Genomic DNA, 25,686 nt, shown 5'->3' with positions numbered 1-25,686 from the left:
TTTGTTTTGTTTTTCCTTCTCCCTTGCTACTGGTGGGCTGGCAGAGTTTTCATATTCTATGAGAATAAGGGCTGTATTTTTGTGCGGACGTATGGCACAAAGCAGTGTTTACCTTAGGTGCAGTGTTCTTTTTTGCGTCCTCCTATTTCCTTTTCTTGCATCTTTTCTGTATTTTGGTGACTTGCCATGCACTGCATTTGGAGGAGAGGTTCAGCAAGGGAGTGTCATTGGCAAATCAAGCAGCAAACAACAGTGCTAGTATCAAGACTGACTGCATTTTGCTCACTGTGCTGTTGGCTTGGTCTGAGGCAGTGGGCGGCAACTGGTCTGTGCTATGTTTTTTTCACTAAAATTTGTGGAACCCACTTGCATAGACCTCCACACAATCTAAGAAACCCCTGCTAATGAATGTTTTCTTTGTAAGTTTCACTTTTATTGTACTTTCTTTTACCAGAAGCCACATCTAAATGAACAGAAAAAAATAATTTTGTCAGGATTTCAGCAGGAATACAGAAAAAAGTTTAATTTTAAAGTTTTACCAGCATCTCTCCTCCACAGTGGCTACAGACAAATATGAAGTGCATTATCAAAGTGGAATTTTGCACATCAGAGCCAGTGGTTATGTTGCAAACAGACAGACTTATGTACTTTTGTGCACATCACACTTGTTATATCTAAGTTTTCTGCATAGCTGCTGGTTTATCTATGAAAGACTGTTTGGAATGTAACATCCACAGGACGCACACAGTTTACTTAGTTCAACGAAAAATCATAACACAATTTTAACTTTCTCTCTTCCTTACAGCCATATGTGCTCCATATGATGCGGCCGAACGACTATCTGTAAAAAGTCTTTGTTAAAATTCATAGTGTGACCAGAAAAAGGAGCAATTTTAGATGTAAATATAAACTTGATCATTACAGGAAATTTCAGCTTATGCAAGCATGTCCTGTAAAGGCTAATAACTACAAATGTGGTTCTGGATCATTGTGATTCCAAAACAGTGGGTGAAAAGCAACATAATTTGCCTTTGGCAGTATGTTTGGGCATTTGAGGACTCGTCGCAGCGTTCAACTCTGAATATCCAACACAAGTTCTGTCTCATTAGGACTTCCTCTGGACTGTCCTTTCCATTACCAAACTGTGAGTAAGTTATAGTGAGAGAGCTCAATTTTTAAAGGGAATGAGCGTAGCTGATGTAATTGCCATGATTATTACCAGGCCCTAACACACACACTGATTAGGTTATGATAAACTCTCTTTCCCTGTGCGCCCCTGGTGCACTGTGCTCCCACTCTGCATGGTCTAGTTGACTGCAACTTAAAGTTAAGCACATTGTGCAAGGAAATGGGCTTTATTTTCTAACATGATATATAAGTGCAGTAACTTTCAGTTTGATATTTTCAGACTTGTTTGAAGCCAACAGAACACCAAAACGAATACTTGACAACTGTGAGCCTTAAGAGTCATTTTCACTTTTTAACAGCAAACCTAGAAAATGATATTTTGTATTCAGATGTTCAAGTCTACATTTTAATATTCATCATGTGTTTTTCAAAGGGTTCCAGTTCTAGTTGTATCACCAGTGGAATTTAAGCACTGCTTGTTGTATTAGAGGGAAGTGGACTAGATCATAGCAATAATAGACCTGAGTTGAATAGCTTTTATTTCAACATGTTGTACTATTTTGTTAGGTGTCAGTTACTGGGAAGCACGCTAAATTTGATTTCAAATCTATTATCTAAGCCATAGGAGATTCATTGTGTTGCAAACCCCATCCATCTGTCACCAAAGTACATTAAAGTAAACGATAAAAGCTTTGGTACCTGCCATCTGACCCAGGTTCTTACTGTCTTGAAGATTTTCACTCATATTGGATAACTCTATTCTCTGAGAAAACTATCCTCATTCTATGTCACTGAGACTTCTTTTTGAAATTCTCTTTAACCTGTCTGCTCCTCCCCCAAGCTTCTTAAAAAAGTCACACAGTAAATGTACAGTTTACATGTAATAGTCCAATAAATTACTGTGGTAACGTGTGGGTGGTTATAGGTGAATAATGTCCCACATTTTTCATTCATCTCGAGCAAATCAAGCAGGTTGTATTGTGTAAAAGTAATGGAAAGACAGGGTACATCAGAACCATAGAAGGAATCCTGTTTTAAGCTGCACTGTAAAGGCTGCATTCCTCCCTGACTGCCTTTCCGCTTCTCCAGTTTTTCAATCCACCTCATCAGGGTTTCTTTCCCAACAGAACCGCTCTGCCTCTGCTATCACCTGTGTCTTGTTGTGCTGAACACATTCACATAAACAGATACTTGAGTCACCTCCCACAGTGCTCACCAGGCAACACTTGCACTGTGTGCATACATGTATGTGTATACGCGTGTGGTTACAGTAACTGCACACCTCCAACCTGCCCTCTACCCAGCTGTTAGTGGTGTCGCAGCAGAGATTGATAAGTTGACGCTAAAAGCTCTTTGTTTGAGGAGCCTCCTGGAGTGAGAGAAAAACACCACCTGCTTGCCACAGCAATATGAGAACACACACACACACTGCACAAACACGTCACTCAGTGCAGAAAGTCAGTCAAATATTTGACAGTGCATGAGGGGTTTGAGTCAAACTTACCAGCCCAAAATTTGCATTATATGATATTATTCTCAACTATACTTTAATATTGAAACAGCTGTAATAATTGATCTGAACTGACATTTTGGAGATTCTTTAGTGCAGATGATAATAGACATCTAAAATTTCATATATTTATCAAATACTGTCCTGGTGGTTGAAGAATTTTAGATAATGTGGTACAGGTCAGGGAAATTGAATTAAAATATATTCAAAAATACTTCAGATATGACAAGTGATTGCTCATCATTGTTTTTCAGACAATTATCACCATTAATTTAAAATAAACACTCTTTGATGACTAATATGTAAGCTACACTAATTGGCATTAATCGAGGGGCTAGCTAACAAGCTAAACTAAAGCTTTTACGGCTTACCTGCATATCTTTGATGCTAGATTATACATATAGATGATGATGATGCAGCAACCTAAGCAGAAACCTGCATCTATACAAGTGAGGTTAAGTAAAAGTGCAAAAGTGTCACTGCTTGTGTCACTAAATTTCACTGTTTCTGAGAATGCAGGTGGATATGCAGGTGCTTAGCCAACACCTACTAAGCAAAGCTAATATGCCTAACTTTACTGCAACAGAGGCATGTAAATAAATGCAAATGTAAGGAAATAAAAACAAAACAAAAGCCAATGACTGATCATACCTAAAATGTCAACTGTAATGTCAACGTCCATCCATCCAATAGCTATACTGCATATCTTTTGAGGGTTGTCGGGGGGCTGGAGCCAATCCCAGCTGACACTGGATGAGAGGTGGGGTACACCCTGGACACGTTGCCAGTCTGTCGCAGTGTAATGTCAAAATATTGGCCGTATATTCCAAATCTTGTTTGTGAGCCTGCTGACACAAGTTAGAGAGGTGTGGTAAAACTTTACACATAAACATATAAACTCCTACATTGTTAGCAATGATATGCAGTGTGTGGTCCGATGAGATGGAATTTGTTATCCCAAGTGGAGTTGCCTTTTTATTTTGCATTGATCCTGGCCTTAGGAGAGTAGTTCTGCCTCAACCCTCTGCTGCCAAGGCCACACCGCAACACACGGCACTCAGAGATTCAAACACACACACACACACACATAAAGACATGGCTGCCTGTCACACTGTTAGTCTTCACACGTGACATTGCCAACAGCTGTTACTGTACATGTGTGTTCAGCGCACTTTGTAATTGTTCATATCTCTGTGCATATGAGTGTGTGAGTATGTGTGTGTATGTATGTGCATGTTGGTACCATATGTCTCTTTCCCCAGATACAGCTTCGTATCAGCTCCAGAAAGCAAAGGAACAGAGCCAAAAGTTTAACAGTCACCCATTGTACACTGCAGACAGCACACATGCCATTTACACAAGAACTCAGTAACTGAGGAAAACAAGATACCTACCAAAGAGGAATATGGTTAAAAAAAAAGAAAAGAAAAAAATGTAGAAAGGTTTTTATGCATGCATGTGTGATCCCATGTGGTTTTTCTAGTTCTGGACCGTGACACTTTATCCGTCCTCTATTAGAATCCCTGAATCCAAACTTGTGGTATTCAATCATTTTGATTAAAAGCCGCGGTCTCTAACAGAAGTGTTGGGAGTGGAGCTGCACGGCGGCCCGCCACGTTTGAGAATTCATATATTTTCATAAACTTTTAACAATGTCAATGAGACACGTCTTCAATCTTTGGCCGTGCGACGGCGGGGCATTCAATCTTTCTTTAGCTTTTCGACAGAAAATTTGAATACGAGTGCAGTGTTATTAATGTGACAGTTCATATGGAGGGCTTCACGGGGGGATTTGTGAGGGGTTTTTTTATTAGTTTTGGAGACACTTGAAGCAGAGAGAGGAGGAAGGGGAAGAAACACGCTCTATTAGGTCAGATACAACTGGAAGGGCCTTCTCTGCATCCCCAGCTAGTGACGTTAACATTTAAATTTTGCACGCCCAATTAACAGCACTAACTAACCAAGGACATTAATTTCTGCTGCAGCTTCAATATTAGAAAACCAAATACAATTTTTTGTCCTGTTGTGAATCTTTATTTATTTATAATTTTGTTTTGCATCCCCCATCCTACTCAATTTTTTTTTTTTTTTTTTATTGAATTGCGGTGAAATCAATATTGCTCTAATGCTGATTTATTCAGCGGCATACCTATTTCTGTTCTGATTCAGTTTTAACTGGTTGGTACAGGGATATATCAGTATATTGTGCAATCAACAAAACTGATTTCGCCGCTTGAGTTGGTTAATCTCACTTTAACTTTAATCCTATTATCAATGAATTTTAAAAAAAAGGAAGTTTTTTTTTTTGCTTTTTGCATAAATTCAGATGTTCAGGTTATTTTGAAAGTGATTGAAGCAGGATGACTTTGAGTTTATCACATTTGGATTGATAGGAAGTTAAATTTAGCCCGATGCAGTACAGTGCATCTGATTGCCCTTGATGGCGTAAAGAGAACACCGTGGCTAATATGAAAAGGTTTGTCAATGCCAGATCAATGTGTACATCTTAAATGAATGCATGCTGGGTACATAATCCATAACATTAGGTAGGGTAGAGCAGCACAGCAATGTATTGAGTGTCTTTGACACATCTTTAGTGTCATGGGTGGTGCCATGGAGGCGCCTAAGAAACAGGCCAGTCCCCATTCATATAGCTTTTATTACCATTCTCTGGTTACACGCCATAATAACACAGGGCATTTTATCAGCATTAACTTCACTGGAAGAGATATCCATCTGTCAATATGCAAAATCTACCTATTGACCATGGTCCTATTTATCATGATTTCCATGTGTTGGTGTTCTATCGTGTGTTTGTACCCACATACCATTGTATGCACATGGCTGCCTGTGTGTATATATATTTGTCTATTAAGATTTTAAAAACCTGGCAATAGATACTGTACATTTGTATCTGTTGAAATGCACTGAAATACTGGAGAGTTAGTCTTACCTGTATGTTATTGATTAAAAAGCATTACACTTCAGGTTAAAGGGCCAGTTCACCCAAATCACAAAAAATCATATAATTTCACTTACTGTTACTGGGATCAAGCTACACAGATACTTTTGTTTTTGTTTGTCCAGGTTTGGAGATTTCCGTCTGAGATTTTACCTCCACCCGCTAACTGACAGTTAACAAACATCTTTTTTCCTCCTAAATTAAACTCTTTATTCAATAAAATGTTGTAAACCCCCAAAACTAAATTGAGCATAAACTGGGGCACTGTTTAGCCTTTGTATGTTTCGGACAGGCTAGCATGTTATTGGTTAGCTTGCCTGCTACAGTAGTTAACCCCATAGCTCCGCGAGTAGTCACCACGTCACCAAGCACCTAGAACCAAGTAGTTCGCAAAGATGCACAGATGAAAACAGACGTTAACAGGGACACTGTTTCAGGAAGGGCATGTTGCTGTTGAATTTTTAAAATATAATTTTTCAACACAGTGAGCAGCACAAACAAAAATGAATTATCTTTAATTGTTTTAGGGATGAAGCAGAAATCTCAGACACAGATATTTCAGAACCTGGACAAATTAAATCAAAACTATCTCCATGACACCACTAGAAGTACGTGAGGACATACTATATGTCTTTTTGTAATTTGGGTGAAAAGGCCTTTTAAAGGCTTCCCATTGTCAACTGTCATATCTTAACATATGCTACAAGAATGTCTCATTTTTGTTAAAAGGCCAGTATCAACCCCACGTATCCATCTAACCCCTGTGTTTATTATCACCTGCACTGTAGCATTACATGTGTTTTTTTCTTTAGTACCGTGTTTTGAGCATGTTCCAGTTAGTTGTACTCTGTCTTAAACACAGCCCATGTAAGCCTTTTTTTATTTGTTTGGGTTTTTTTTTTTTTTTTTGGACTTGTGGACCCTCCCCTGCTTTGAGCTGAGTTTCTCCCAGCCTCTGCTGCATATCGTTGGCCTGTTGACAGGAGAATGGATAAAGTCCGTCCCCCCCAGTGAAAATCTGGCCAGACACCGAGCGCTAACCCACTGGATAACAAATAGACACAGACATCCCACATCCCTTTTGGGGATTTGAAAAGAGGGTTCGCAGTCTGTCTGTGTGTATGCATGTGTGTGTGTTCCAAGAGCAATCCTGTGGTCGTTTGTAACCCTGGCACTCTCATAGCACCTGCTGACCAACCCAGGCAGCCTAGTAATGATGCAGACTGATGATGTTAATAAGACGAGGTGCCCCCCTCGGCTACAGAGCTCAGGCAGGACACACATGCCTACTTATCCACACACACACAGGCAGATATACATGCACAAATATGCATACAAGAGTGGACTCAAATGAAAACAAACAAAAGTACATTTAAGCATTTTGCAATAATTACACGGTTCCTTTGTGCACGCATACAGTACATTGCCTCCACGGTTCTTCAGGGAGCCTCTGTTTCTTCTCTTCGAGGTGGGAGGCAGCTGAGCTGAGAAACACTACCTCCCTATCTGTACAGAGATACAGAAATAATAATGGAAATAAAAATGTGTTGGTCTGTGTGGTGAAAATCTTTCCGCTGGAAGGAAGAAAAGGGAATTATCACATATAGTGATGTCTTCATGCATGTAGCAATACTCTGTCTCTTTTTATTTAAGAGATAAACATCAGTAATTGGTGGTTGATGTACGTTTTCCAGGATGTATTCGCTACAGGTACATACTGTATATACAACCGTTCTCTTTTAATCTGTGTGTGCGCTGTGGTTTCAGAGGACTCTAATGTTTGTTTGCGGTCTCAAGAACTTAATCTCTTCTCAGTCATGATGCTACTGTGTAGTAAAAGCTGGCTAGAGCCCAGCTAGTACTGGTTGGTAGTTACTTTATGTCTCCCCCTGCAGTGTCTCCTTTTTTATTTTGTCTAACAATCCAAAAGAATTGATGGAGTCCCTGTGTTTATTCCGACAATGTCAGCACAGCACATACACGCTTTCACTCTCTCTCTTTCTCTTCCTCTGTCTCTCTCTCTCTTTCCCTCTCACGAGGTAAACATATTTTGCAGAAAAGCTGACGGAGAGCTTGTTTTAACAACCTCAAGGTCAACAAGTCAAAGCCTGTAGTTGTCACACCAGCCTCGCTGTGTGTCGGTGGCCTTTGTGTATGGGAGCGACTGTGCAACTGTGCATGTGATTGTTACAACAGTATGGCATCTCCATGGCAGATTTATACCTCACCATGCACCTTCAATAATTTAATAACAGTGCTTGTGTCTCATTTCCAGCTCTCAGTGTCGTTATAGAACAGGGCTAAATGCCACCAGGCCTAGTCCATCTCTCTGTCTGTTTCTCTCTACTGCAGAGCCACAGCACACACAACGTGCCCACACATCTGAAAACACACTATGGTACGCTCCTCTGCTGCCCCACTTTCAGTCAAGCTCCTACAGCTTAGCAGGCTGTCTCCTGTTGCAAATGTTGCTAAAAGCCTGCTATATTTGTTGTATCAGTAAACTGTTAATTTCCAACCACAATCTTGTAATCTGGATCAAATTCAACTCCTCTGTTTCTCTTCTATACTAACGATACTATGTGGTGACCGCAATTGCATTCAACCATGATGAGCATCAAAATCAGTCAGTTTTGCTGTTCCTTCACCTGTTTTATGACCTGTCGATGCCTCCTCCCTGTGGTGCGAGGCTGTTTTAACCCTCCTGACCTGTCTCCTAGCCCTGCTTAGCTGTATCCTGGACATCCGTGACTCCTCTGGTATTACGGAGCTCCTTCAATCTCTCCCATCGATCCAGCTCCCTCTCTGTTGCTATGTGCTTCAACCTTTCTCTGACCCATCCTCTACTGCCTCATAGTCCTGTCTAGTAATGTGCCCCGTGCAATGCCCTCCCCGTCCATGCGTGTATGTGTATGTATGTGCATGCATGTGTGCGTTGGCCACTGACCTGAGTGATGAGTGGTGACCCTCTGGCTGGCGCCTGGCGTCCTCCTCACTCCTATTGATTAAATCTGAGGTTTCATACACTAGCCGCCTCACGTGATTCTGTCATTTACTGTCTCTCCACTGTCTCCGACCTGTCTTGCACACACACACATACACACACACACACACACACACACACACACACACACACACACATACACACACACACACACGCACATACATTCATTCACTCACTTATGAAGTACACGTGTAAGAGTTTGTTCTCATCTGCGCTAATGAATGTGAAAGGGGTTAAAGTGCCAGATTCCATATTGCATGTATGAACATACACAGGCATCCAGGAAAATGAGTTTAATTAAGAGACAACAGATGCAGCATGCTAACTGCTTGTATCATTTAGCTTATAGCTACAGAATGAGTCAGCAGCAGAGCAAAGTGTGAGTGAGGGATCAGAGAGAAAACAAGGATACAGCTGTCGATGTTAATACACATCTTAGGGTTTGATTTGATTTGATGGAGTGTGATTCGTGAGTCTTTCATTTCGCAACGTGCCAGGTCGTTTCCTGCCCTCACAGCCCTTGGTAAACAGCATCCTCAGAAAAACTAGACCTTTATGTGTGTGTATGTGTGTGCATGTGCCTCTTCCACTCAGTCTTTGCCACAGTAATGCTCAGGTTAAGTGTAGTTGCAGGCTATTATACATCATTAGGATAAGTAAGGCTCAGGCAGTGCAGCAAGAGAAATGGACTCTTTCTAATGCTTCATTCCTCACCGGCCATGGATGAAATAGCAGATGACGTCACACACACACACACACACATATACACACATGCTCGTATACAGGCACAAACTGCTACACAGAGAAAGCAGCTAGCCACTTATCCAGTCAGTCATTCACAAATCACCCTGTCAGTCAGCTGGTTTATAGAGGCGAAAGCCTCCTGATCGCTGCTAGCTAGTCAGTCAGTCCTGCCTGCCACTCGCCTGCCACATTGGAAATTAAAGCATCTTAATGGATTGATGTGAGTGCTTTATTGTGTTTTCCCATTTTATGATACATGTTAACATCAGCCACACTGGATTAAGATTGTGGTAATTTCTTCTAACCATGTCAATAAGAGTCTGGCTGGTAGGAAGGGCTACAGATAGATTATTGGATTAGACACCCAGGATGATGGATAGGATGCAGTTCATTTATACATGATTGTGGCACTAATTAATAACTAATTTATTCTAATAAGATATATTTGTTATTATTATCATTTTAGGTCTTATTTAAAACTTTTAATCCAAACTGTTCCTTTGTGCCGAGAAAAAAAATGAGTGGAAAATATCAATTCTTAATGATTCTTATATGAAAATGGTCATATTCAAAGAAAATGAAAACTTGCACACATATTGCATGTTAGGTTTTTCTTTTAAAAAAAATATGTGTATCAGCATCATCCTCTAAAAGCCCATCTCAATCAGATTCTGGCACAAACATGTATTGGTTTGTAGAGAGATTAGACTAGTTCTACACACTTTTTTAGGCCATAGTTAGGTAGGGAGAGTGTTATGTCCTCTGTTGTATTTCCTATTTCCTATGCAGAGGGGTACAGCGGTGTCCTCTGCCCAGTGTGAGGCCGACAGAGGCCGGCTAGGTGGCAGAGCCACAGCAATGTGGAGGTGATAGATGAAGGAGGGCAGGAAAAAGACTAATTGTTCTCATTACAGAACAAATAAAAATCAATACCTCTCAAAGCAAGGGGGAGGTGGTAGTGGTCTTGAAGGGCACTGTAGTTATTCCATAGGAGTGGGTTTTGTTGGAATTACAAGCAGTGTTGAAGGCACTGTGGAACCGATCACATTTGAATGTTAATTCCGATAAAGGACAGTTAGATTAATAGATGTGGCAGTCCAGCGCTGGTCCTTCCCCCCATAAAAGCAGTGGGGGTGTTTGAGATTGAAGTCTTGAATGCAATTAAATGAGAAAACACATGGCAAAAAGGGGGAGATATTTCCCCAATTTCTTTCAGATTGAAGCAGGAAATTTCATTACCAGGGGAGCATATTTTACACAGGCAATTACAAGGTTAATACATCTTCAACATCCCCCCTTAAAGTCCTCATATATTTGTTCAGGGATTTTGTTCTTGTATTTTAGTTTAATTGGCTATGCAGAGACTATGCAGAGGGTCTACGTTGCGCACACACACACACACACACACACACACACACACACACACACACACAGAAACACACACAAACACACTCAGATGCAATACATTCTTATACATGAATTCACTTGAGGTTTAGCCTTACCTTAACCAAAGAAACCACTACATGTATAAACCCTAACCAATGTTGTAAGCTTACTTTAACCACCACTCTAATCCTAGCTTTGACTTTAATGTTTATCTTAACCCTAAAATCACTATGACGACCAGCCAGAATGTCCACAAATCCAAAAATGTCCTCACACAAGTAGTCGAAAGCTGTCATGAACCAAGTATAAATAAGCCAAACTTGTAGGTGTTACTTACATGTTCACTTTGACCTTTGATTAAGTGTACATAATAAGCAACAACACTGGAACAGTGCTCATATACACTCATGTACACATACAGCAATAATAATCACTTTCTTCATCTAGTGTAAAAAGTTTACACAAACAAGTAACATTTTACAAAGCACTTACATGACTTAAAACATGGCAAAGCAAAGAAAAATGAATAAAATCAAAGAAATAGTAATCTAAGTTTTGTTTCAGAATACAGTTTTAGAAAAATGTGTTTCAGTAAGAGGTTTAAAACTCTAAACTGGTTTGTACTGTAACATGTCAATGCCAATCTCCTCAGAGTTTCCTCCCTGTCAGGTTGTTTTCCTCTGATTTAGCCTGTCTTACAGCTTTAGAGACACCACAATGTATGATAGAAATTCAACAGTGAAGTAAATTGGCAGAGCCACAGAGGGCGGATCGAAAGTGAGAAGACAAGCTGGGAAGGAGGCGGAGAGCAGAGGAGGCAGTATGAAAGATAGAGAGAGAGCTAGCTAGATGGAGGTGATGATGGAAGGAGAGGGAGGCTGTGGTGGTTTATATAACATCTCCAGGATGGTCTTTGGCATGCGTCAGGGGGCTGAGCCATCAATCACTCCATCTGTGTAAAATCACGAGCTGACTCCAATATTGCTAAATATTTATACTGTCACATACACACAGGCGTACAGATGAAAAGAGCCATTCATTAGGGCCTTCTCAGGCCTGTCAGCTTGGAGATGGAGATTAGAGAAGCAACCTCCCACCGCGCCTGGCTCTCCTCTCACCGAGCTTCTCAGCCCTATATATAGAGCCATCAGGACGATAAATATCTCCAGCATGCCTCTGTTAGGTAAATACCCAGTAAATATGGCAGGGAGGATCAGAGTCTAAGCTAAACAGACCTGTGTGTCGGTGTGTGTGTGTGTGTGTGTGTGTGTGTGTGTGTGTGTGTGTGTGTGTGTGTGTGTGTGTGTGTGTGTGTGTGTGTGTGTGTGTCTGTGTGTCGTGTACGAGTTTGAATTACTCAACAGGGAACAATAGGGACTTGTCATACTACAGTATATTTCTCTATGGGTATGGATGGCCAGGCTTTGGTTGGCATCAGTGATGTGGTAAATAAAAAGCTGGGTAAACTGTTATTTCAGCTGATGATCACAAGCCAAACAACCAGAAATATAAAACCAAAATCAGTTCTATTTTCAGCAAAGCATTACTGTACTGTAAGAATTAGCTTTTTTGTAATAAATCTATCCTTTTAACACACCCTTGGTTTGAGACTACTAACTTTAATATGTACTCTCTGGTCTATGGCATAAGGTTGTGTTATGCATAGTGAAGTTAATATGTAGAAGAAGAGCTGCTGATTTCATATACAGTATACAACAAAACTGAGTACACCCCAGCTCAATGTCACTAAAATGTTACGTAATTACAATTCTGTCCATTTAATACAATTTTATTTGTTTTTAGCCAAAGTCCCAAAGAATTATACCAATTAATGAGAAATAACAGAAACATTTGACTAATTTAACCATAATGAAAGGCCCTTATTAAAGTACCAACAGCAACAAAAGTCAGTACATCCTTCATTAGTGAGATTCAATTCTTTCATTTTTTTTAATATTTTGTATGTCCACCTCTATTTTTTTTGACAGATTCGATCCTCTTGGGCATGGATGATGGCAGTCTAAAACAAATCTGTAGAGAGGTCTTCTGCCATTCTCCACAAAGAGCTGCTCTTTGTTGGAGGAGTTTTGTTGCCTTATCTTCTGCTTTAAAATACTCCAAAGGTGCTTTGTTGGATTCAAGCCAAGGTCATACTTGGCCAGGTCATAGTTTTCACCTTTTTCTTCTTTACAAACTCTTGTTTGATTTTTGCAGTGTGTTTGGGATCATTGTCATATTGGAAAATTCTTCTCCTGCCAAGCTTCTTGAGACTGAGATGCATCTTTACATTCAGTATTTGGGTGCACAAACTTGCATTCCTGGTACCATCTATAAATGTCATCACTCCTACACCTTTTTCACTCATGCAGACCAAAATCAGCACATTCCCACCTCCGTGTTTACCGGTTGGAACTATGTAGTCACTTTGTTAGTCCTGGTCAGGTCCCCACCAAACATGCGGGACCCCATCTGATCCAAACAAATTTATGTTTGGTTTCATCTGACCAAAGAATGTGCTGCCAATATTCATCAGGCCTCTTTTCATGTTCATGTGTTTACAAGTTTAATCTTGCAGTTTTGTGCCATTTTGTGAAGTTTTGTGAGCAACAGTTTTCTTCTTGGACGCCATCTGTAAAGGTTGTCTTCAAGCAATGCCCTTCTCACTCTTTGATTAGTCACTGAAACATCAATTTCCAAAGATAGTCCGCCAACTCAGAAGCAATTACCTCTCAATGCCAGGTTGCATAGATAGAAAATTGTGCATGGCGTCATTTTTCGAAGACGGCCACTGCACTTTCCATTACTCTTAGTATGGCTTTTCCTACAGCTCTAAACTACTACTGCAGCCATGTTTCAACTTATGTTCTGTAGCCTGCTGATGATATATCCTGTCCTATCTTTATGAAGTCTCACAATCTGGTTTCTTACTTGTTCAGTCAGTTCCTTAGCAAGTGGAGCCATGTTGCATTAGACACATCCCAGAAAAATTGAGCAAGATGTGGTATTCACAGATTATTTTATAACTTTGTTCATGCAAATAGCTGTAATTAGTTAAGTGTAATCAAATTAGTGATCACAGGTGAACTCACTGTTGTTGCATTGGGGCCGGTATTTTCAATGTAGTCTGTGTAATCGGTTTGTTTTTGATTATACATAAGACCAAATACTCTACCCTTCAACTTAAAAATAATACAATTACTGTAAGATGACACAGTTTTGAGTCATTTAACATTTTAGTGATATTGTTTAAGGTGTTTAGGTTTTTTAGGGCTGACAATATTATTTTCATTACCAATTAGTCTGCAGATGATTTTCTCAATTAATAGTTTGGTCTATAAAATGTCAGAAAATAGTTAAAAATCACAATTGCTCAGAGCTCTAAGGTATAGGTGGAAGTGTGCTTGAAACGATCTACTTTGTACATCGTCCGACACCATCGGAAGGCAAACATTTTCAATTAACTGACAATTTGTAGACCAAACAGTTGATTAGTTAATTGAGAAAGTACTGGGCAGATTAATCAATAAGGAAAATAGTTGTTAGTTGCAACTCTAAGTGCTATCAAGAGTTCAAAAATCTTTATAGTTTTTGAACTATAGGTTTTGAACTTAAACACTAGCTTTGGCTAAAGAAAACATTCCCTACATGATGACTGGAGTCAAGCTTCACGTTTTAGGCCTCTTTTTGTTTCCCTTTTGAGGCCTCTGAACTGCCATCTTTCATAGCATTCTGCTTCTGTCTCTTTGTCTGTATTCTTTGTTTACCCCCCCCCCCCACCCAAACCAATCTACACTCTCTTCATTTCTCCACCCAGTTTGTAGAAATTATAAGCAACCTATTATGTTGCGAGTATTAATTTCATCGGCCTTGACGGACCTCAGATCACTGCTTGGGCCAGGCTTTGGCAACAAAAAGACATCAGCAACATCATCTTCACACTGTAATTACGAGAATGGAGGAAAATTTCAATTTGATTAGCGAAAAAGCTTTTATTCTCAAACTCACATCCATAATTAATCATTAAATCATGGGAGAGTGAGTGAGAGGGATAGATGGGGGGCACAGTGAAAGGAGGATGGAAGGATGGATAGAGGGTGGGATGGATATAGCAATAGAGAGAAAGGGAAAAGGCATGTAATTATCTGCAGAAGTTCGACATCCCCTGTAAATCCACTGAGCTGTCTGACGTGGCTAATTAAAGAAGCAATCAAAGGTCCACCTCCAGAGATTTTTTGAGAGAAAGAGAAGAGAGAGGAGGAGAAGGAAAACAGGCCAGACAGATAGAAAGAAGGCCTAATGAGGAGAATGAAAGAAAGGAAGTAACAGGAATATGGGAAAGAAGAGAGGAAGAATGTTGTGATCTTTGTTATTGTTTCAAATGTCAACCTCCCCTTTTGGATTCTTGGATGAGGCTCTTACATGCCTCCTTTCTCTATTCGGTCTCCTTTTTTTCCATTTGCATCTGGCCACCACACTTTGATCATCTCTGACCTTCATCTGAAGAGTGCAAATAGCTACTGTGATTTACAGCATCGGGGAAATAAGCGGCGCTCCAACAAAGAGTAATACATTCCTCATATCTGGTTAATCATTTTTAAAGTTGAAATGATGGATCTTCTAATGCTTGTCTAGGGCACATAATCAGTGACGTTAATCCTGCAGTCATCAGGTGTTTCAGGTCTTTCAGCATCAGACACCGTCTCACTGGCAGCCCTGCTGAGGTTGATCAGGCCTCACCTTATGCAGCTGTAGCAACCTCCCACACGTGTTCTCTTTTTATCCATAGCCAGTCAGATAAATTCTCAGTAACCTGTGTGTTGCCGTAGATTCAACAATGATGTTGCAGAGGGACTTCCTTACAAAGCCCTTATATTTTGTACTAACTGCAAAAGCTAACCAAGTCTTCTTACTTGGCCTTCTTAATTCCAGAGTCCCCTCTATCTGGTCCCCCGATGAAGCAGTTAGCTCCAGCAAGGTCTAAATATAGTTGTGACTACTTGCTGAATTATACTGAGTTGCCTGCTTAAGTCTGCCAACAACTGACTAGAGTGTTACCTCACTTCTTACTCCCTTATAATGTTACTTTTCATTAAACGTCAGAATCTGTGTTTTCTGTCTAGAAAAACCACTTTCTACCATTTCATTTTGAAGCAGTGTGGATGCATGTAATATTTTTAAATCTAGGCTGCATCAAATGATGCTTGTGTTTTTATTGTTTGATAATTTCATACAGTACACCTGAAACTGAAACTGAAACAGTAATTACTTTTTACCACACTGTAACTATGCTGATGGCCAGAAGAGAGAAAAGGATGATAAGGATGAAAGAACGAAACATGACGGTATAGTCAAGATGGTTTCCCCAATGATACTGTTCTTCCCTCCTGACCGTTCATCTCTCTCTCTCTGCCTCATTCTCTGGGGGCACAGACCTGGGGGACATAAGGTAGATAGAGTTAGTGTGGACCAGATTATACCCACACTTTGTCAGCAGAAAAAGAGCTGAGAGCAGGACACTGACCTGTGTTCCTTCTGACCACAGACATACTGTGTGTGTGTGTGTGTGTGTGTGTGTGTGTGTGTGTGTGTGTGTGTGTGTGTGTGTGTGTGTTGGTGTGGGTGTGGGAGCCCTTTGCACCTCAATCCGTGGAGTACTATGATTCATTGTCCAGGGCTTTGGTTGTTAATATTCACTCTGAATGACCATCACTCTCTTATATAGTTTCAGGTTTTCATTTTTTCTTATCACTATTCGGCATCAAACATATTGTTGCAGTGATACATTATACCTGTATGACAGTATTTAAGATCCACATTTGGATATGCACGCATACACACACAGACACACACACACACACACACACACACACACACAAGTATATATATTGGCCTTTGGAGCCACAGTATCGGTGTAACAGCCCAGAAGGCCCTCTGTCAGTCTGTGCCCTTATTCTCTTCTGTTTATTCGTCCTTGGGGTGTGTTCAGTGTGTCTCCATCTCTCTCTCTGCCCTGTCCACCCGATGTCAATCTGGCTGCTGTATAATTGGTTGTTTTTTGGTCGGCCGGCCTGTCCTCCCTGGCGTTGATTCATGGCGTTTGTAAAGGTGACAGTAGCGGCTGTCCCTGCTAGACAAAGTAGAGCCATCACCAGCCAGACCTCAGCTGACCTGCTAGTTTGTACGCACACACTCGCACGGAGGCAGACGCACACATACACGTATAGGAAACACATGCAGCTTTGCCTGCGGCCTCACAGGGGAAGAGAGGGAGGCAGGTAAGGTCATCATGTATACAGCTCAACCAGAGAAGCTCCTCAAATACACGCACACATAAAAATGAATAAACACATGCACATATGGCTTGTTGTCTCTTTGTAGTAATGCATTCAATTCGGATTCAAAATTTAACATATGTAACTGTATAAATCCATCTACTGTAAATGGTCACATATACATATATGCACCACACATAAAGTATAGCTCACGGTCTTTATATAATATGGAAAGAAATTAATTCTGCACATAAACCTTTATACGTAGACATGCTAAATATTACTATACACATCCTGCAGTAATATGTAAAGAAAGTTAATATATGCAGTTTCGATAGCAAAATACATAAATGCCAAAGACAGAAACAGTATGCACATGTAATAAATATAACATGATATTATAATAAAACTTGGTTAAATAGCAGCTTTGTTAAATGAATTAAAAATTATTTTACAAATAAAAGATGCATAAAATTATTCAAATATTACAGAGTAGAAGAAAACCAATCAAAATAATGTTACATAAAATAGTGAAATACATATACACATACATTTCTATACATTCACATACACACAAATACAGTGGAAACTCCTTATAATGATCACATCTGTCAAGGTCAAATTGATCATGCTAAGTGGATGATTATTATAATCCAATCTTTTTCTTTTTCTTTATTTCTCATGCAGATTACCATCTAATTTACATTTGTATATTTATTACATTAATCTAAAGTAATGAAACGGACAGTTTTGCTGTTTACTGATTTAAAGATAGAATAACAAACTACGCCGTGGCCCTCTCCTGCTCCAAGCCCAGTCTGAATGGTCAGGGTCAAAGCATTATACTCCACTCACATAGCATACCTGCTGCTGTGAGAGAGAAGGGAAATAATTACACTCTGTTAAAGTCCCAAACGCAAGCAGAGCAGGAACAGGAGGGCAAACTAACTCACTGAGCCACGGCGATGTGAGTAGAGGAAGGTATCACGTGGCGCGTGAGTGCGCGCGCACACACACACACACAGACAGTGAACTTCTGTTAGGAGAGAAGGCAGGCATGGTCGTTACACACTGTGGCAGTACAAAAACTACAACAGTTTTAAATTCTATTTCCATATGTTGTCCTGTATGAAAAGACCCAGAATGAACACTGTAAGTAGACTACTTGATGACTATAAGCAAATTATTTAAACAGCATTTGTATAGGAATGATTTTTTTCCCAAGCGTTTTGATGCATATAAGCAGTTGAACACAGTAACCGTGACCACTATAAAGGGTTTCCACTGTACCTAAAAAAGCACACACCCACGCATGCACGCACGCATGCACGCACGCACGCATACACACACACACACACACACACACACACACACACACACACACACATACACACACACACACACATCACACTCATATGCAGGCCTTCCCCGGTGACCTGGATACAGAACTGACACTTTATCTACTTAGCAGTGTCACCTTCAGAAGCCCACACTACTGCCACACACAGACACACACACACACACACCACCTCATCTGTAAAAATCCCCCCACAAATAACAGCCATATGTGTGTCAGGTTTAGGGGTCTCCATCATGCTCTTTTTAAGGCACTGGCTTCATATCTATAATTGAAGGTAATCGGCTGGTAAAAGGATTGTAAAGGGTTTTGTGCTGTAGTTAAGAATTGATCAGAGGTTCAGGCTTTTTCATGGTCCTGCCATTGACCTTGTAATTGATTTGGCAAGCATGTTTTTCTCCTTTCTTGTGCTATGGTTTGATACAGTATAATTGACTTTGCTTGCTGTAGTGTCTTTTCAAGTTGATTTCTTTGTCTATCAGAGTGTGTGTGTTTCTGTGCACTTCTATCCTTATGAGAAACAATTAGGGTTTATTGTGGACTACATTTAGATTAAGACGAGGGTTAAATTTAGGTTCAGGGATTAAAGAATGAATACAACTAGCACAGTGTCCTCACAATTATAACAGAACTTATGTCTAGGTGTGTGTGCTGACTGATTACATGTGCATGTGCAAGTGAGCTTACATTCACAGTGAGCTGACCGGTGTTACAGCAAGTGTAAGTGATTGTGTGTGTGCCGGTGTCTCGGTGTTAAGGTTAATTTCTCTAACTGCTGGTAAGTGCTGTTTGACCGCTCCCCTGGCGGCTTCTCGTAGCTGAAGTAATGCCACTTAGAGGCCCTGGGCCCCCACCACTGCCCAGTCCATTGATCTTCTGATCAATAATTGCATCTGTACCGTACACTGAGCAGGAAGGCTCCCGCTCTGACCTGACACTAACACACCAACTGATGTAAGGCAAAGACTCCCACCTCAGGTTATCAAACAACAGTCCAGGGATCAGAGTTCTTAAAGGGCTTCCAGAGGAGTGACCAGCAAAATAAGGTTTAGTTTAATTTCAGTAGCATTTCATTCATCAGAAGTTATCCCATTTGGAGACTAGATTCACTCATACAGTGCAGACAGTTGTGTTCTCTACAGGTTGTTTTCTGATAAAGATCCAACGCTTTAAACAAGACTGTGAGGACAAAGCAGAGTTTAAAAAGAATAAGCACATGGGAATTGTAACAGTATCAACTCTGCTATTGCTTCTTTGCAGTGCGTATCAGTAATAATCAGGTAGATTTTTGGGCCACACAGTTTTGGACCAGGTAGACATTGTTATTTGTATGACCGCCACAATTCTCTGAAACAATGTATGAACTTAAAAATCCGTTGAAGTAGCAAATCACCGCACTTGCCCAAGATAATTGCAAAGAAAAGCTATGCCTCTACCAAGGTTAAGGTAATGTGACAGAATGCAACTACAAGATTTGGCTTGTTATTTGCTGTCATTCGCCACCGTCCTGTTTATAAACACAAATCTCTGTGGTCCTTCCACCCATTTCAGTCTCCTTTTTTTTCCATCTGACTCTTTGTATCTGATGTCATTCATATTGCTGCATTCCCTACTAATTCTCACATAAAACCAGAGAGTCATCTGGACAGAGAAATAAAATGGCGTACACATACCCCCGCAGGATGTTCAAATCTGTTGTGCAGAAAATTAGTATTCAATAAGTTCATATAAAAAGTAACATTTCCTCCACATATACTATGAGCTCTGTACAAGTTTATTTTAGTCACTGATTCAGTTTTACTGTCAGAATTTCCTTAAAACGTTTCTGTCCTCTGGAAATCAAAATGACATCACCGCCCCTCTCTGCATCTGTTTCTTCCTCCTGTTGTTTTATTCCTCTCAGGGAGCCTCCATCTTGTTTCAGATCACAGCCAATAAAGCAGCCGGCCTCCCTCTCTCCCTCTCCTCCTCTCTCCGACTTCCTGTTAAAAGAATCAGTCAGTCAGAACACTCAAAACACATATTAAACAGGCATCAGCCTCTCGCCGGGGCCAAATCACGCTGTTCAAATGTTGTTCTTCCACCGGGAGCGCAGGACAACTGAGGAGATGGGATCTGCAACATTAACTTGATTCACGGCTGTAGCGACTGAGTGACACTCCATAAACCTCAGCGGGCTGCCGCTGGGCCCCGTCGACAGCACCCCATGGCTAATGTGACGCACGCTAGCAACACATAGCCTTACCACCCCGACAGCAGTACACACTCTGACACACACACACACACACACACACACACACACACACACACACTTAAGCAAACACAAGCAGGGACTCGCATATATATACAAATAAAGTAGCACATATTGTACAGACAGACACCAGCAAAGCCTGACCGCAGCGTTCCACCCACATATTGACACACGTGAATTCAGAGACTCACATACATAAATACAAAGATGCGTTGACACATATCTGGCACAAACTGGCAAAACCACGCTTTACCAAGCAGAACATACACACACACTCATACACTAGCCGCCTCACGTGATTCTGTCATTTACTGTCTCTCCACTGTCTCCGACCTGTCTTGCACACACACACACACACACACACACACACACACACACACACATATAAACAGGCTATATAGTAATGCAGCAGAAACTGCACGGCCAATGAGTTATTGCCCTCTTCAGAAGACCTCTCAGCTTGCATCATTTTGGTGTAGGCAGTTAGTATGGACCCTGTAGCTCTGTGTTAATAGGTAACCTCTACTGCTCAAAATGCCAACTTCCTCTGGCTGTCTTCAGCAGCGCTGACTCCCTTCACACACTAACTACTGAGCTTGTCACTACAGGCAGAAGAGTCTGAATGATATTTACTATACCAACTTATTGCCTGTGTACTGTGGCATCACAGTGATTCTTTTTGTTAGTTTGCCTTTAAACAAATGCACATTGTTGTCTTATACTACGTACATATATGAAGAGACACAGATGTGCAGTAAGAAATATGTAACTATATATAGAGGAATCTCTGTCTGTCTTTCTATCCTTCGATTTTCTCACTCAACTTCAAACGTCACGTGTGTATTGTTGAGGACCCAAGGATGTACAGTGTCAACTGTGAAGGTTTTTGGATGAGCGGTTCTCGGGAAACACAAAAACAGAAACATTAAACGACAGTGGGTTAGGGCTGGGGCGACTCATCCACACAGTGGACGTCATCGATTACAACAACAGCGCATCGCAAAGATGGCTGCGCCCAGTCAAAGCATGGATTGCCCAGAAAACAAGCTGCAACTACAAAACCTCCCACATGATCATCTAAAGTGTGGGACTATTTTAGACAGAGACCCAAGCTCTGCAAATTGGAAATGGCTTATTGCAGCAGCGCAACTGCTATGCACAGTCGCTTGAAGCGAAAGCATCCCAGAGCACTTTGTTTAAGGCGCAGCGACAGCAGTACAGCACCATTTTGTTTCCTTTTTATCCCCGCCCAAGCATGATATATTCGATTATTAAGAGTCGGAACAACTAATTTATGCACCGCTGCTGTTACAGTATAATTATACACCATGTGTCATCTAACGTTGTTATTCCGCCGTTGTATATTTTCTGTTTCCTTTAACGGCCATGTATGAGTGAGAAAGGCCTTAAACTGAAGTTTAATCGTCATTTTAAAAATATACATATATGTACATTTGCCAGGGAATTTCCTGACTGCATATTACTCCAGTGATGAAATAAATCCATGTCATACCCATTATAAGTTTTAAGTCAAGTTCTTCAGTAAAAATATTGATTCTCCAGTTCAGGGAAAGGGTTGCTATGATTAAATTGTATGTGATTAAATTAATCTACAATCCCTTGTTAATTTATCAGGTACACCGAAATAAAAGTGCGTTTCTAATATTTTGTCAACCTTGATTCATGTAAGTGGGATGGTGAGAAGATATAAGGAACACCTCTCAGTTTAACCCAGCCCAGGTCAAAGGCACCACAAATTACAGCCTGCAAAATGACCTTTGAAAAAAGTCAACACCTCTCTCAAACAGATTCAATAAAAACTGAACATTCTAATCCTCATGAAGGGATGATTTATTATAGGCCTGTTGTATTAATTTATCTGCAGTTTTATCTAGCTGTACCTAATAAATTGGCCAGTGAGCGTCCAGTGTTTTCTGATCAGGTATCTGACAAATAAGGTCTAGTATTATTATTATTATTATTAATATCATAACACAGCAGCGACGTGAAAATTAGATGATGATGATTAGAGGATTGACTAAAATATTGAACTTTTAATGAGCTAACAAGCAAGCTTTGAACGGGCACCGCACCAGTAGAGAAAGTGAAAGCAGCTTTATCCTCAGAAAAATCACCCTGTCCAGTTACACTTAAAGGACCCCACTCTCTCGACCCTCCAAACATCACTTTTTGTTCTGTGACATGTAGGTGTGTAAATTAATCTATCATTTGTTTAGTCCATTAACTTTTCTTTCGTTCTCTTTGTGTCTGTGTTTCCTTGTGGAAAGAGATCTTGAAATAGCTGTCTTTTGTCCAGTATTCCTTCTTTATTAACTACTCCCCAAAATAAACCTGGCAAGTCTAGACAGGTGTGGGTGTATGTGTTTGTAGATGTCATTAAAATAACTAACTTAAAGCTGAAACAAGTTTTCTCATCTGTTCCCTTTTAGGATAATGGCAGTTTTTGATAATGTATACTAGTGTGAACATGACCACAAGACAGATTTATGTATTTGAGACACAGAGAAGTTATTTTCTGCCTTTCTGCCTTTCAGTCTTCTCATCAGTTGACCAGTGTAACACGAATCAGAGTATTTCTTTAAAGCTTTGACAGAAAAGAAGTGTCAGAGGACGCATGCATTACTGTAAAAGGGCAAAAAGAATGTTATTTGGCAGTTTATTATTAACATTTATAATCTCTGAAATTGAGTTATGAGCTGAAGCTGTGTTTGACTGTTTGAGCTTTTAATTTTTTTGGTAGCCGTTAAGAATAACTGTTGTGTGTCTTGACACCGGCATCTGCCATTTCTACATTTCCAGGTCTTAACAGTTCGCTCTGTTGTTGGACACGCTCTTAACACATAAAGTGTTCACTGTTCACTAAATTGTACCAATAGTCCATCCTGAGAGTGCATCTGTGCAGGATTAACAGGTTTGCTGTCAGCAGAGGACTGATTGTTGCTGCCTACTTGTCCAGTGAGAGTGAGAATTAAAGCTAACACATTTCTGTGCGGGTCTGAGGACAGGGCACAGCTGGGTCAGAGACTATATGCAGCGCAACTTTGACTTTCCGATCACATTGTCAACCTTGTGAATGCAGGACATTAAATGTCAGGGGGAGATAGGAATATCAATGATTGATGAGTTTGTTCCTGTATGTACTGTGAGATCTGTGTGATCTTGTCTCTACCCTTTGGGGTAAACCTTATGCTTCCAAAATGTCAACTTTTCAGAAACTGAGCAAAAAAAAAAAAAAAAGGAAAATTATGTTATTTCCTGAAAAGTTGAGGTTTTGGAGAGAGTTGATGGAATTTTAAAGGGTGAGGGTTGTTGAATGTGCAAACTTTCAAGTACAAGCCTTCAGGTGAAACTTAAACGTAGCAAATGAAGGTCAGTATGCTCTTCCAGTGACAATAATACATGTGGGTTTTTGGTTTTTTGTACAATAAGTTCATCTGTGCCTAGCAGTCCAGGCGTGAACAGATTCTCCTCCTCACTGTCTCAAATTCCCATTTTTCTGCATAGATTAGCCTACAAATGTCTGAGCCAGGCGCTGTTTAAACAATGGCATTTCTAACACTGTTTCTATCACCTTGGAAACGCCATGGCAACCTGTGATCTGAGAGGGCACAGAGTGGCTCAATTAGCACCAGCTCTATCTCACCACGCTCTTCCGCCAGCCTAATATCTCCATATTCTGTCTCCTTTCATGCATTAAGTGACACAAATATGTGCAGTGTTACATCCCATTTTATATCAACTTAGCTTTCCATATACTTTTCTTTTTTCTCACAGTGATTGATGCATAAAAATAGCAAGTTCAACATTTGTGGTAACTGACAACCTTGAGGGGGATGGACGGCCATGTGTGCTACTGTATGTGAAGTAATTGCCATGCCCATTTTAGTACTTTGGATGTCATCCTGGCCATTTTACCACTAAATTAATTTCCTTTTATATTCTGTTTGTTCTCCCTTCTATCTCTCATTTTAGCTCCTGTTTTCTTTTTAGTCTGTACTTTGTTGTTATAAAACATGTTATGACCGCAGCAAGATTTCAGATGCTTTAAGCTCCTCACTTTTCTAATCTGTTTTGGTTTAAGTTTATGGTTTAGCAGTCTAAGACTGAACAAAATTATCCACAAAATATATCAAACATGCGAAATGTAATGTGAAATGTGTCCCTCTGTTCCCCCAGGTATCGTTTCTAAGTCTTTCGAGTGCCGTCTGAAGGGCCAGGGGGCTACATTTGTGGAGGCAGAGTCCGTGGGCTCCCCTGTGCACAGGAAGGGCTCATCAGAGGCATCCGGGCAGGATGAGCAAGTCCAGCAGGTCATCATCATTCAGGGCTACGGCGGCGGGGAGGTAGCAATCGACCAGGCCCTGGAGGAGTCGGCTGCAGCCACTCTGCAGACGCTGGCCATGGCTGGCCAGGTGGCCGAGGTGCTGCACATCACCGAGGATGGACAAGTCATAGCCTCGGGCAGGGAAGTGGCATCCGCGGGGGCCCACCTGGCTGGAGGCAGCACCCAGTTTGTGGTGCTGGAGTCGGGGGAGGCCAGGGAGGAGCTGCGAGCCGTGGCCAGCGGAGGGAGTGGCGGTCGCTGCCCCGGGGAAAAGTCACATTGTTTCCGAGTCGTCCACGGCTTTGGACGCTCTCCTCAGCGCCGTCAGCGAAATGGGCCATCAGGAGGAAATGCAAGGAGCGGCAGCCGTCATTCACGAGGTCTTGACCCCTGAGGCTGTGCAGAGTAAAGTGCAGTCAGAGGTGAAACAGGAGCAGGAGGAGGTGCAGGTCATTCAGGAGTCTGGCCAGGAGGAGATGCAGGAGGTTCTGCAGCTCGCGGCATCACAGATGATGAAGGAAGGTCTGACCCAAGTGATCGTCAATGACGAAGGCACCCACTACATTGTGACGGAGTTGGACAACTGCACTTTACAGGTGGAGGGAGGCATGTATGGAGAAAGTGGAGCAAATGATGGGGAGGTGCAGCAGGCAGAGCAGCAGGCTGGAGAAGAAATGGTGGTCTATTTGGATGGAGCCCCTCATAATATAGTCCTAGAAGGATAGAA

At 41.0% G+C, this 25,686-nt stretch overlaps 1 protein-coding gene across 1 annotated transcript in view; it reads left to right on the top strand.

The window, feature by feature from the left end:
• Positions 1-25,378, top strand: part of LOC120784292 (zinc finger protein 407-like) — a 155,047-nt gene extending 129,669 nt beyond the window's left edge. Inside the window, exon 10 of the mRNA XM_040117969.1 lies at positions 24,812-25,378. Within this exon, the coding sequence (XP_039973903.1) occupies positions 24,812-25,353 (542 nt within the window). The 3' untranslated portion in view covers positions 25,354-25,378. The remainder of the gene's footprint in view (positions 1-24,811) is intronic.
• Positions 25,379-25,686: the final 308 nt, after the last annotated feature.

The sequence above is a fragment of the Xiphias gladius genome, chromosome 22 (assembly GCF_016859285.1).
Source record: "Xiphias gladius isolate SHS-SW01 ecotype Sanya breed wild chromosome 22, ASM1685928v1, whole genome shotgun sequence".
Classification (NCBI taxonomy): Eukaryota; Metazoa; Chordata; class Actinopteri; order Istiophoriformes; family Xiphiidae; genus Xiphias; species Xiphias gladius.
The sequence above is the reverse complement of the archived record's forward strand: the minus strand, read 5'-3'. Positions and strand labels throughout refer to the sequence as shown.